The 14,368-nt window shown below is 35.7% G+C and overlaps 1 protein-coding gene across 2 annotated transcripts in view; it reads left to right on the top strand.

Moving 5' to 3' along the window:
• Nucleotides 1-14,368, top strand: part of PARP8 (poly(ADP-ribose) polymerase family member 8) — a 202,708-nt gene that overhangs the window by 144,965 nt on the left and 43,375 nt on the right. For both annotated transcript variants that reach the window (XM_029216106.1, XM_029216107.1), the window contains exons 16-20: nucleotides 604-696; nucleotides 7,129-7,254; nucleotides 8,744-8,809; nucleotides 11,659-11,726; nucleotides 13,519-13,567. In XM_029216106.1, coding sequence (XP_029071939.1) covers nucleotides 604-696; nucleotides 7,129-7,254; nucleotides 8,744-8,809; nucleotides 11,659-11,726; nucleotides 13,519-13,567 — 402 coding nt within the window. The remainder of the gene's footprint in view (nucleotides 1-603; nucleotides 697-7,128; nucleotides 7,255-8,743; nucleotides 8,810-11,658; nucleotides 11,727-13,518; nucleotides 13,568-14,368) is intronic.

The raw sequence follows: 14,368 nt of genomic DNA on the forward strand, positions 1-14,368 counted from the left end.
ATGATCACCATGGTAAGTCTAGTTACCATCTGTCACCATACAAAGTTACTGCGTTATTACTGACTACCTTCCCCACACTCTACGTTTCATCCCTGTGACTCATTTATTTGGTAACTGGAAGTTTGTACCTCCTAATCTCTCTCACCTATTTCTCTCATCCTACCACCTACCTCCCTTCTGGCAACCACCTGTTTGTTCTCTGTATCTTGACTCTGTTTATATTTTGTTATGTTTGTTCATTTGTTTCTTTTTTTAGATGCATGTAAGTGAAATCATACAGCATTTGTCTTTCTCTGTTTGATTTATTTCAGTTAGCCTAATGCCCTTGAGGTCCATCCATGTTCTCGCAAATGGCAATATTTCGTTCTTTTTTATGGCTGAGTAATATTCCATTGTATTTATACATATACCACATCTTTATCCATTCATCTGTCAGTGGGCACTTAGGTAGCTTCCACATCTAGGCTATTGTAAATAATATTTCTTTCTTTTTAATATTCTAAAACTTTGCATTTTCTATTTATTGTAAAGAATGTCATACATTTAATTTAGGAATTGGAGGATGGGGAAAAAATGTTGAATTGATTCCCTTTTCTTTTGTAGCCTACTGTGTGTGAACGAGAGCTGTGTGTATTTGCTTTTCAAACCCTGGGAGTAATGAATGAAGCTGCTGATGAAATAGCAACTGGAGCTCAGGTAGTAACATGTGATACTAACTATTCTATATTTTTATTTGAAAAATTTATTCTGATCCACTAGCTAACTTTACCTTTCTCTGGGATGAATTTTTGATAGTTTCTTGATAGATTAAGAAAGCAAACCAGCATTTGATATTTCTAGATAGAAACTAAATTTTGCCAGCTTTATCTAATGTGTGTTTTTTGTCCTTTTGCAATTGGCAAGAGGAGAAGTTAAACCAACTTTAATTGTTTGAAAAATAATTACGTTTCTTTCTTATATGGTGAAATTGAGATACTGAAACCCTTGCACTTGCATTATGTAATGTTTATTTGTAAAGTTATAGTGCCATAAAATGGAAGCCAATTTATTTTTAAAACTTAGGTGAAAAGATAATGGACAGAACATGTAATAAAAAGAGAGCATTCAATTTTACAATAGCAATGTTTATGACATAGGAAGGAAAATATAAAAACAAAGAAACAACTTGAAAGTAGAGAAGCATCCCATGTTTCTGGAAAGGAAAAAAATCCGTTGTAAAGATGCCAAAATTTATTACTTCATGCAATGTCATTAAAATTTCAACTAGTTTTTGTTCATTTATGGAACCTGACTGAAATACTAATAAATAGATGAGAAAAAAATTACAGAAAACAAAAAATAATGAGTGTTAATTAAGTGAGGCTAGACCAACCAAATACAAAACCATATTATGTAATCCTATGATATTTTGAAAAAATATAGTACTGGCAAAGAGTAGAAAGTCAGATTATCCCCAAAATAGGTCAAGTTATAAATACATTTAATACATATTAAAAGAGGTATCACATTATATTGTAAAATAAAAATGGTTTAGTGAAGGTGGGAACAAATGACCTACAACATGGGGGGGAAAACAGGTTATCTCTTTATGCTGTGTGCAAAAACAAATTCCAAATGACTTAAAGAATTTTTTGTTTAAAATAGTTTTGTTTAAAAGTATTATACCCACACTAGAGGAGGGTTGAATTAAGCATGCACAGCCTAGGTAGGGCCTCAGGTTCATGTATTTATGCAGATACAAAAAATCATGAAGAAAAATATCAACAGATCTGAGTCCATACATACTTCACATTTTTTACTTGAAAAAATAGTGAACACTAAGAGCTAACAGACTTATGAAAAAATGTGTTTTGCTACAAACTTAATTACATAGAAGCTCATAAAAATTGAGACAAAAAACATGAAGATCATCACAAATTAATAGAGGAAATGAATTCACAAATATGGACCTATAGTTAGTAAAGAAACATGAGCAAATACCTAGTCTCACTAAAAATCAAAGGAAGCTAAATGTAAAAGAATTGTATAAAATTCACAAAGATGGATGGAAAGAATGATCACACAACAGACATCTGGTCATTCTTATAGTAAGTATCAAATGCCTGCTATGTAACAGGCAGTACACTAGACTAAGGTACAACAGTTAACACAGACAGCCCACGCCTCATGGATTTAGACTCCCTTAACCTCGTTATTTCACTGATTACCTAGACTGAGATGCATCCACTTGATGAAATTTTAAGGACCATATTTGTGATGTAATGAGTTATAAATGAAAGTAATGCAAACAGAACATTGATCATATGCAATGTGAAAAATGATTCCATGATTAAAATAAATTTCAAAAATGCAGCTTAATATTGCCCCTATACCCAATGTGCACAAATTTGCATACTAAAAGCTCTGAGAATCCCTAAAACTGAAGAAAATGACTAGCCTATACTTAGAGGGTTTCTCAAATGTATCTATCCATGGTGAGTCTTTATCTCTTTTTAAAAATGGTAACATTTTTCTCATCCCTTGAAACTAATATTGCTCGAAAAAAGGTACTTTAATATATGCTATTTATAGCTATGTAAAAATAAACTTTACACAGGTGTGTGTATGAGTGTACATATGCACATACATGTATATTTACGTGGATATATGTGTGTATATATATGTATAATTTTTCAAGTAGTATAGTTAATATTTATGCATTTTACTGGAAGTAAAGTATCCCGCATACAATTTGAAAAGAGAAGGAAGTAAAGCCTAGAAATAAGGAATAATTGTTTAGAAGGAAAACTAACATATTAACAGTAGGCTAGGTTGAAAGAATAATAGGTGCTTTTTCCCCTCTTACTATAGATACATCTCTAAAAATAATGGTTCTTAAAGTGAAATTACTTTTGGATTATATAATGATAGTAACAAGGCACAAATACTCGATTAGATCAATTCAGTGATTCAACTCTAAAGATCAGTATCCAAAAATCTCAGAGAATTTAGTGATTCTACTCCAGAGTCAATGCGGAATATTCTTTTCACCACTTTAAAGGAGATATCCCAATATTCTGGTTATAATCCTAGAGATTACATGGAAATGGATTCCTTTTCTAAATAAAAACTATATCTCTGTAGCCTTGTTGCATCAGTTGACTCCTGTATTTTTAATGGTCTCTGAGGAGCTCTGGAGGTTGCAAGAACATTCTTTAGAGGGATCTGCAGGAGGCTGGGCTGCCATGAGAGTGTCTCAAGCAGCTGGGATTCCAGGCCTCCGAGTACTGCTTTAACCAGAACAGCAGCTCCATTTTATTCTTTTATGTTTGGGGTCTCTCATATACAATTTTCTTTTAAAAAAAGAAAAGATAAAAGGAATTACTCTTGAAATGTTTGAAGGCCATTAGTCTACAATTTTAAATTCACTTCTTTTCCAGATTACATTGTACTTCATTTTACTCTGTGGAAAAATTAACATATGTAAATAGAGTACAAATCCAAACAGTGTAACATAAACCTTTCGTTGTTCAAAGATTCTGAATGCTAACTCCTATAACAGATAAACCATAAAATTAAAGTGATTTAAGATGGTAGGCTTTTATTTCTAACTCACACAACTGTTCGGTTAGAATGTTTGTTGGGCAACTGTGTGATCACTGAGGGAACCGGATTCCGTCCACCACATGAGTCTGCTGTCTTCAATACTGGCATACAGTAGAGGGGAAGGGAGAAAAGGGGAGAAAGAGCACCTCTTTCTTCATCAGCTCAGCCCCTTTCCACTTTCTGTCCATTGGTTAAAACTAGTCTTATGGCCTGACTTAAACAAGACGGGTAGAAATGTCGCATGCAGTACAGTTGCTTCCAGGCAGTAGTAGCCATATACCTTGAAAGCAAGGAGTATGTAACTTCGGTGGACAGCAAGGAATTTTGCCAGGGTAGTTACACTGTTTCTTTTCAGTTAGGTTAAGACATATATTAACAAAAATATTCTGTTAATTAACTTCTTTACCCCGACATCCATTATTTTCATTATAATTTACTTAAGTCCACTGGTGAAATGATTGGCAAAACAATGCATTTGCTTTTTTTGGTAGTTTTGATTGTTTTGAAGCTTTGGGCACAAGGTTTTTAATTAAAGTATTTGATTGAAAGGGGAACATTGTTCAGGTTATTTTGTATCCATTTGTGCCTTTCTTGTTGTAGTGAAAAACACATAATGTAAAATTTACTATATTCATCATTTTTAAGTGCACAGTTCAGTAGTGTTGAGTATATTCACATTGTTGTGAAACAGACTTCCATAACTTTTTCATTTGCAGAACTGAAACTCTATACCTGTTGAAAACTCCCATTTTCTCCCTACCCCCATCCCTGGCAACCACCATTCTACTTTCTGTTTTTGTGAATTCGATTACTTTAGATCCTTTTCAAGTGTAGGCATATAGTATTTGACTTTTTGTGACCGGCTTATATCACTTAGCATAATATGTCCTCATGGTTCATCCATTTTGTAACAGGTGACAGGCTTTTCCTTCTTTAGGGTGAATAGTATTTCATTATATGTGTATACCCCATTTTGTTTATCCATTCACCCATCAATGGATATTTTGGTTGCTTTCACCTCTTGGCTGTTGTGGATAATGCTGCTGTGAACATGGGTGTGCAAACATCTCTTCAAGATCCTTCTTTCAATTCTTTTGGACATATACCCAGAAGTGGGATTGTCACTTACAGCAGGATCATATGGAATTTCTACTTTTAGGTTTTTAGAGGAACCTCCATACTGTTTTCCATAGTGGTTACACCATTTTACAATCCCATCAACAGTGCACAAGGGCACAAATTTCTCCAGCTGCTCACCAACACTTTTTATTTTCTGTTTTTTTGATAGTAGCCATCCTAATGGTTGTGAGGTGATATCTCACTGTGGTTTTTATTTGCATTTCTCTGATGACTAGTGATGTTGAGTATCTTTTCATATGCTTTTTGGCCATTTGTATGTATGGCTTCTTAAAAGAAATGTCTGTTCAGTTCTTTTGCCCATTTTAAAATTAAGTTTATATGATTTTTTTATTGTTGAGTTATAGGAGTTCTTTATGTATTCTGGATATTAACCTCTTATCAGATAAATTATTTGCAAATATTTTCTCCCATTCCCTGTTGTTTTTTCACTCTCTTGATTTTGTCCTTTGAGGCATAAAAGTCTGGTAGAGTCCTATTGTCAATTTTTGTTTTTGTTGCCCATGGCTTTGGTGTTATATCTAAAAAATCACTGCCAGATCCAATGTCATAAAGCTTCCCCCTGTTTTCTTGTAGGAATTTTACAGTTTAAGGTTTTATGTTTACATTTTTATTCTATTTTGATTTAATTTTTGTGTGTGGTGTAAGATAAGGGTCCAGCTTCATTCTGCTGCATGCGTATATCCAGTTTTCCCACCCTCATTTGTAGAAAAGACTGTCTTTTCCCCATTGAGTGGTCTTGGCACCCTTGTCAAAGATCATTTGATCATACATATGTGAAGGGTATGTATTTTTACAAAGCTTCAAATGCATACTATGACATATAATTTTTTAAGGTATTTATAAGATTGTACCAATTCCTGGCCCCAAATTTTCAGAAAAGGCTCTTTTATGTTACTGATGATTCTTTCTCAGGTTTCTTGCTTGGGTTTTACTATATTAGGAGACCAGATAATGCTGAAAACAATTTGTATCTGGGTTACGGTGCATCTTTCTGGGGTAGAAGGAGTATGAGTATGGGAGAGGAAAACAAAAAGGAGGGTTTTAATTTGTCTTTATTATTATTATCTGTTGCTTGGAATCCAATTTATTGCAAACACACACACACACACACATAAATGGAATAGTGTGGTAGAAACATATTAGCTGTTTCAGTTCTACTGTTTTCTGAGTAAGTCCTGTGGGTATCTATGTCTGTGTACTTTGGAATGTGTTACTTATAGATCCTATACCCGATGGCTTGAGTGTTGCTAATTATTTTAGGTCACTGGAAATTCTGGATGCTGTGATTGGGTGGATGTGTTTTGTGAGTATACACACAACATAGTGAGCCCTACTGTCATTAGGTCACAAGACCCCCTCATTAACCATAAGAATCAAAAATTGTCCTACTCTTACTGTGCATTTTTTAAATGCCTGTTTCAAAACTTTCTGGAAATATCTTTCCCTATAAAGATTAAGTTAGCTGCTTCCTTATGAAGTCTCTTGTCTTTACCCTATAGGTACGTCCGTTCTGATGAGCTCTCTCCGTTTAGACAGTATCGGCTTTCTTGATCCAGTTGCTAGAGCGTGTTGTTTTGGGGAACTAGGGAGGGGAGCCACGCTCTTGACTGCTGTGTCGCCTTGCCTCTTAGTGAATTGTGCGAAGGAATCATAGACGCGCATAGGAATAAAGCCATCTTATTTAACAAATCAGAGGACATTAATAGCCTTTGTCAGAGGAGAGTAGGAAGAAGTAAGATGGTGTCAGGAGATTTACTGTCCTTGGGGCATGTCAGATTCATTTTCTGCAGTTTCCTTCCCCCGGAATGGTTTCTCCCCAGTTAGTCACGTCTCCGTCTCCCACTTCGCTCAGGTCTCTGTTGAAACGTCACCACATTTCCTGCCCACGCTAAAATAGTCCCCCCTACGGCCTAAGTCTCTAATGCCAGCTTTATTTTTATAGCATTTAACACTGCCAGACACTATATGTCTTTAAGCATATATTTAACTGATTTTTCAGCACATCTTCTCCATTGAAAGGAAAATTTCACGAGACCTTTTCAAGGACCTGTCTTGTTCATTGTCCTTCCACAGAACCTACAACAATGTTAGCACGTAGTATGTGTTAATGACAAAGACATGTTAAAGACAGATATGAAGACGTGAGTAGTTGGAAGCAACACATATTAGTCACTTTAATATGTGTTACTTTAAATAACACATATTAAAGTAACTTTAAATATTAGTTACTTTAAATTAATAGTCAGGTTTGGTCAAATTTGATCTAAAGTCACAAATTACAGATTTCAGAGATTGCTAGCCATCCTGAATCTTTCCTAATTACCTACCATGAGAGGGAGAAACAGTGGCAAAGCATTTGATAAAACCTGAAGGGTAGTAACTATCTTATGTATGTATTTCAAGGTGGTAGATCTACTAGTATCCATGTGTAGGTCCGCATTGGAATCTCCTAGAAAAGTTGTCATTTTCGAGCCATATCCTTCTGTGGTAGATCCCAACAATCCTCAGATGCTGGCCTTCAACCCAAGGGTAAGTAGTCATCCTAGCACATCAGTCACAAGTTTCCTTTAACAATAACTGAGATTTTAGTCTCATTAGCTTTCTTCTTTCTTAGCTAAATTACTGTCTCGTCATACCCATGACCTGTCACGAACTCTGTATCCATTTAGCAAATATGATTTCTTTTTCTACAAATTTGATTTACTTCCACCTTGTCTTTCATGTATCCTGTTACTTCTCCTCTCCTTTTCTCCTTTAAAATCATTTTCCTAACTTTGCCTTCATGAAACTAGACCCATTTAATCCCCTCAAATTCTGATCTTTACACATCCCATCTGCATGGAAGGTAGGTAAATAACTATAATAAATTGGTTCATAATGGTCAATATGATTATTTTAATTTCATCATATTTTTTGAGAGTCTAACTTATGTAATCTCATTTTAATTTTAAGGATCATGGGTTAAGGGACAAATTTTCCCTTTTCTTTTGTATTTTTATTTCATCCTCTCTTGCCCTCCCCTCTCTCCCTCCCCAGTTATCTGAAGGTTAGTGAAAGTTTATTTCATATTGTTGATCAACTGACATTTCTTGAGAAAACAGTTTTATAAATATTCAGGGAAGTTTGGCAGAATTCTTCTGAAATAACATGATTTTCAAATTACATGACAGCCCAAATTGCCTTAGTTTCTATTATTATTCATCCTGAAATCATTTTATGGAAACAAGGACTATATAAAATTCTCTTGGAAACACTTTCCCTCCTTCATAAGTGGCAACAGTGCACATATTTTCAGTGTGCTTTAAAATGAATTATCAGTTGAGTGTATGGTGTCATTTACCCACTTATTAATCATACTTGTTTGGTAACAATCTTCCAATCAAAAGGAACTAAAAGGAAAATGAAACTGTAAGATTTAAAGTGGATTTTTGTGTTTTAGAAGGATTCTGTGCTTACTTTATTCATCATGGCTTAATTTTTTAGTGGTGACAACAAGAATCAGGAGCCTAATATCTTTTGTGTATTTATAGCTTTTCCCCTGTAAGCTGCACATCATTTTATGTATTTACACTAAAACTGGCATTATTTTCTTTTTTCTTCCCTCTGACTCAGTTATAAATCCTATGTCATTGAGCCATCTTATTGAAGTCTTCCTTTTTTTTTTTTTTTTTTTTTTTGTGGTACGTGGGCCTCTCACTGCTGTGGCCTCTCCCGTTGCGGAGCACAGGCTCCGGACGCGCAGGCTCAGCGGCCATGGCTCACCGCCCCAGCCGCTCCGCGGCATGTGGGATCTTCCCGGACCGGGGCACGAACCCGTGTCCCCTGCATCGGCAGGCGGACTCTCAACCACTGCGCCACCAGGGAAGCCCAAAGTCTTCCCTTTTGTGTACACAACACAGTCATTGCTTTCAAATTGACCCTGATGGAAAATTCAGGTACAGAAATAATATGTCTCTCAAGTAACGTGCAGACTTGCAAAGGCTTACGGTGAATACTATTTTTTCCCCCATTCAAACAGAAGAAGAACTATGATCGAGTAATGAAAGCATTGGACAGCATAACTTCTATTAGAGAAATGACACAAGTAAGTTTATCATCTTGTGGTCTTGTACAGTTCAGTTTTGCTTGAGTGAAATTATATTTTTAAAATATCTGAGAGTACTGGCCATGTGGTGAAATGTAGACTTTTCTATTATATGAGAGTATAATTAAAATCATAAAAAAATGAAAATTGTTTTGTCCTAGGATGTTTTAATTAAATTACATCAGTGTTTTGGCATGCTACCACTGTGACTTTGGAGAGTAATTGCATAATCATAATCTGAATGCCCGGCTCTCAAACTCAGACAAGAATTTGTTGGAATATCTTAAGGTAAAAGTTAAATCTGGTACCATCTTCCTCGACTGCCAATTTTAATTAATGGTAGTAATTTCAAAACATTTTAATGTTAAAATCAAAACTAATATTCTGTCAAATGTAAATTACATGTAAATAGTTTAGATGTAACACAGAATCTCAAAAGAACTTTGGAAGACACCAGACTCCTTGAGAGCATGAGTTTATATTTTTGGCCATTAGGGAGGTTTTGGTGGAAGAGTTTGATGAGCAAGGATCAGGGTTTATTATGAAAGTCCAATATATCCCTGGGCAGGAGTCCAGCACTTGGAAAAGCACATCTTATTGAATTATTGAGGCCTTTCCAGTGCCAAACACTTGGAGAAAGGTTTGAAGCTCATCATTATATGTAGAAATTAACAATCTAATTGACAATACCACACATTATGGGTTGAGTTTGCATATGGTGGTTTCAAGGCTTGCACTGCCCCTAGAGGCCTTTGCAAGTTTATGGTAAGTATTACTCTGAGTCATTGCCTTTCTCTGGGGAGGGAGGGAATAGTGATTTCTCCAGTCTTGGGGCCCACAAAGCTTCTGTGCCACTCCCCCGCCCCCACTACCCCATCTACTCCATTTGCAGATGTGCATCCAAAGTACATTTTTTAAAAAGATTTATTCTTTCTTAAAATTTATTTATTTTATTCATTTATTTTTTGGCTGCATTGGGTCTTCATCACTGTGTGCGGGCTTTTCTCTAGTTGTGGCGAGCGGGGGCTACTCTTGGTTGCGGTGCACAAGCTTCTCATTGTCGTGGCTTCTCTTGTTGTGGAGCACGGGCTCTAGGTGCACGGGCTTCAGTAGTTGTGACTTGCAGGCTCAGTAGTTGTGGCTCACGGGCTCTAGAGCGCAGGCTCAGTAGTTGTGGTGCACGGGCTTAGTTGCTCCACGGGATGTGGGGTCTTCCCGGACCAGGGCTCGAACCCATGTTTCCTGCATTGGCAGGCAGATTCTTAACCACTGCACCACCAGGGAAGCCCAAAGTACATTTTCACATTCCCAAATTTGATTCTTGGTTCTTTTGATAGTTATTTATTTATAAAGTCAAATACTCATTCATCCATTCAACAAATGGTATGTGTCAGACAGTGGTAAACAAGAGATCCTTTAATTCACAAGTTATATTATTTGCTTAAAAGCCGTCATTCTTTCCACCTGTTTTTCTATGCCCTTTCTACATTATCAGAATTCCTTTTCAAGCAAACATTTATTATTTGTATAAGGAAAAGAAAACAATAAATGCATTTCCACTTAGGGGGAAAAAAGAACCTATTTCAGTACCTTACATACAATTAAACATTTTTGGTCACCAAAGACTTTGGTATAGGATATTTATACTATACCGTAGATCCAGAGCATTCTTGTATCTAAAAATAGCTACAAACCCTGACTCTGGGATCAGCTCTGTGCCAAGAATTGCTTCCTTTATTCTGGGTCATGTGTAAGCTATTTTAATAGGAGGGAATGGAGATGATTGCGTGTCAGCTTGGGAAGTTGGAGGCCCATGTGGTATAATTTGCTCATCAGTGACGTGGCCTGCAACCTTGAGCAAGTTGCTTAATTGCTTGATGCCTCAGTTTCTTCATTGCCAAGATGGTAAATAGTAATGTTGCCTTCTCCCTCAGTGTACACTTCATAGGGATGCTGTCAGGTTTTATCCTGTCAAATTCTTTAAATTTCTCCAAATAAATATAACATTATACTGGCCTAAATTGTCACAGACAGATTGCCTTTCTTTCTAGGAAAATGTTAATTGTCTGGGTGAATTCCTTTTAAATATTTGTTAATTGTTAATTGTCTGGGTGAATACTTTTAAAAGAAGGGGTCATCGTCTTATGTAAATTTTGTCCAATTTTCTCATGTAAAGATCTACCCGAAGTCAGTACCCTCAGATATGAGCATGAGTAGTAGCTATTACAAGTTTCGCTTTAATGTTAGTTAAATGTTAAAAATGTCAAAGAGAAACCAGACACTTGATAAAGGTGACAAGACAGATTTATTCAGGTACTGCAGTAGGGGAGAGAAACTTGCAGTGTGAGCTGAGATCACCTCCGAGTAAGGCAAGGTGACCGAGATTTTTAAAGTGAAAACAGAGAGGGAACAAAAAGGGGCTACAGAGAAGTGAAAATAGGGGGTCTCTGGGGAAATGGAAATTTCAGGGGGGATAAGAGAATTACTGAAAGGTTAACTGTATGGGTTGGTACCTTTTGTGTTTTAGCAACATTGGGTTTTCTTGAGCAAAGACTCAGCAGTGGTCCAGGGACTTCCAGCCTAGTGCATGGAAGCCAGGCTAAAATTCCATTGAGCCTCTTATCAAAACGTTCCGGCAAGTCCTTTGTCCTGCATGGAAGGTCAGAGTTCATATCATCTTGGGGAGAAGCAACTAGGGTAATGGCTGCCATTATCATGTCACAACCACAGGTCTTCACATTTAACTGGATAAGGCATACCTGTTCAGTCTGATTTTCCTTTTGCAAAAAGAGAAAAGAAAAAAAGGAATTTTTAAGAAAAATCAAAACGTATAATGACTTTTTTTTCAGGCACCGTATCTGGAAATCAAGAAGCAGATGGATAAACAAGACCCCCTTGCTCATCCCTTACTGCAATGGTATAAAATTTAGTTTTCCTCTTATTGAAAACAGCATCACTTCCTACTGCCTGCTTTAAGGAAAAAAAAAAAAAGCCTATGTTGCAAGACCTGCAATGCTACAGTTCTGCAAGCCTATGAGGCCTGGTGATTTTACAGTCCAAGAGTCCTTAAGGACTCTCACTTTAATTAAAATTTGGACATCACAAGGGGAAGAAAGTGCTGTCATATGCACTGCAGGGATATACGGTGCAGTCGACAGCAGTTTGTTATCTATCATTTTAAAAACTTTGATTGGTTAGATTACATGGTGAAGCCATTTTGGCTCATTTAATTTTCTAGTGTGATAAAACTAATTTTCATCTAATTTTCTGTGTGATAAAACTGTTTCAAACACTTACTGAAAATCTCTCTATAATGTGTGTTTTGCATAATTTACTCCCTTAACAAAGATAGTGTAAATTTGATAAACTCTGTGTTTGATGACTGCAGATGAGGCACTGTTTCAGAGAAAGTCGGGTAAGGCACACAGCGTTAGTCCAGGCTAACCCTAGAAAAGAAGGGTTAGGCTATAGTTGAGGGGTGGGTTGAGAGCTCCCCTTGCTCTACAACACTTACTTCAAATAATTTGCCCTCTGGTTTCTCATCTGCAAAAAGAAAACAGTAGTATCTACTCACCTACTCACTGTACCTATGGGGGTTTTAGGTGTGTCTCTTTGAAATCACTGACAACTCAAAGACTATGGAATTTACCATGATTATCAGGCAGTAATACAAATGTAAAGATTATAAGAAATTGGTCTGAGTGAGTACTTGTTCCATGCTACAGCCAGGAAGTTTTTAAAAAAATATGTAAAGATGGGCAAAGGAGGAAGAGGCCACCTCACGACTCTTAATTACTTAACTTTCACTTAGGCAGAACCTTACAAAACACATTTAATTTAGTCCAGTAAAACCATGACAAAAGTTAGGTTTTAGAAGTCTTTCTCCTTTGTATCTTTTATAATCTATTTTTAAAATTCTGACGAACTGAGTAAAATAACACATAGTTTTTACTTTAACTTTTAAAATTCTCATATTAAGTCATATTCAAAATGAAGGTAAAAATTTCAAATATCTAATCTCTTTCTTTTTTTCCCTGAAGTTAGCCTGATTGTTCACTTTTAATTATTTGTGATCATTTCCTTCAGCTTGTTAGTCACTCTTCCTTCAAGGAGGAGAAAATTTACCAACATGTTTTACAATTTTTTTAGTTATTATTCTCTATACTGCAAAGCATAAAACAATTAGTCCTTTCAGATACCTGAGGTTTTGATTTTTTTTCAACTTCATTGTCTACATATGATGAACAGCAGTTTGTATATAAACCATTGTATGTATCAGCACAAGTATCCTCAAATATTTAAAGAAAGGAAAACTATCTTCATAAAAACTCATTCTTAGTTAGACAGTGTAGGGAGAAGCAGATGTCTGAATCAGCTTCTAAATTTTGTATTTAGATTACCATTATTTGAAAGCATATTCATAAATGTTCACTTTGCTGACATCTAAGGTTGTGGTTATTAAAAATTATATCTCTTAAGTTTTAAAGAGCTACGTCTGTGTTTTCAGATTAAAGTATCTTGTTTATTATATCAGCTCTTTAAATTGTTTCAGGAAGCAAAGCAAAATGATGTAATTAAGTAAAATTGTTACTCAGTTTAGTTTATGTCACAGCAAAAATAAGTTTTAATCACTTGCCAACTGAGGGAAAAACACTTTAAATATATGTGGCATATATTTGTGACTGATGGCTTATTTTAATTAATTTCAGGGTTATTTCAAGTAATAGGTCACATATTGTGAAACTGCCAGTTAACAGGGTAAGTTGTTTTTTCACGTATACGTACAGAAATGTGAGGGACACTTACTAGTTGGGAGAACTGACCCCTGTGATTTTTAGGCAGCCTCTCCAGGAAATTGAAGTTAACTCAGGCCAAGCCTAATCCTTCAGTTAGAAATGACCACATGCGCCCCAGCTCTAAGTTTCTCCAAGATATCAAATTCAATTTCAGGCTGCTGCCCTGAACTTTTAAGTAAACGAGTCAATGTGAAATCATTTAGTTATTCCACATGTGATAGAGAGGACATTATCTAGAGATTGACCAGAAAAAGGTAATGTGCTTTTTTTATCCTTGTCAGTTTAATGTTGGCACAGCTTTACTTTTCTATATTGGAGAAGATATTGCCTCCAGATAGCTTACTTATCGGCCTAATATGCTTACAAAATAAAGAAAAAGCTAATGGACTCTGATTTCAGTTCTGATCGTCACCTAGGAGCAGTATCGAAAATCTCAGCTCACCCATCTATGAATCTCTAAACTATAAGATTCCTATATATTGGATTCCTGTATAAGTACATATATTCTTAGGTGAAAGGGCAGCAGTTAGAAAATTTTGTTAAGCGACTGATTCAAAAGACTTTGTTTCAATTTTTTCCATGAGCAAAGTGGGAAACTATAATTTGAATGTAGGCAATTTCTGATTTTACAAATATATGTAAATAAAGCATGATGATGATAATTTTTGCAGTTTTAAAATCTTGAACTAACTTTTCTGCTTAGCAAATTCAGATATTTCCCCAGTTGAATAGCTGGTGGATACTTAGGGAATTCAATAATAAA

The sequence above is a fragment of the Monodon monoceros genome, unplaced genomic scaffold (genome assembly GCF_005190385.1).
Source record: "Monodon monoceros isolate NGI ecotype Baffin Bay Population unplaced genomic scaffold, NGI_Narwhal_1 Super_Scaffold_12, whole genome shotgun sequence".
NCBI classification, from domain to species: Eukaryota; Metazoa; Chordata; class Mammalia; order Artiodactyla; family Monodontidae; genus Monodon; species Monodon monoceros.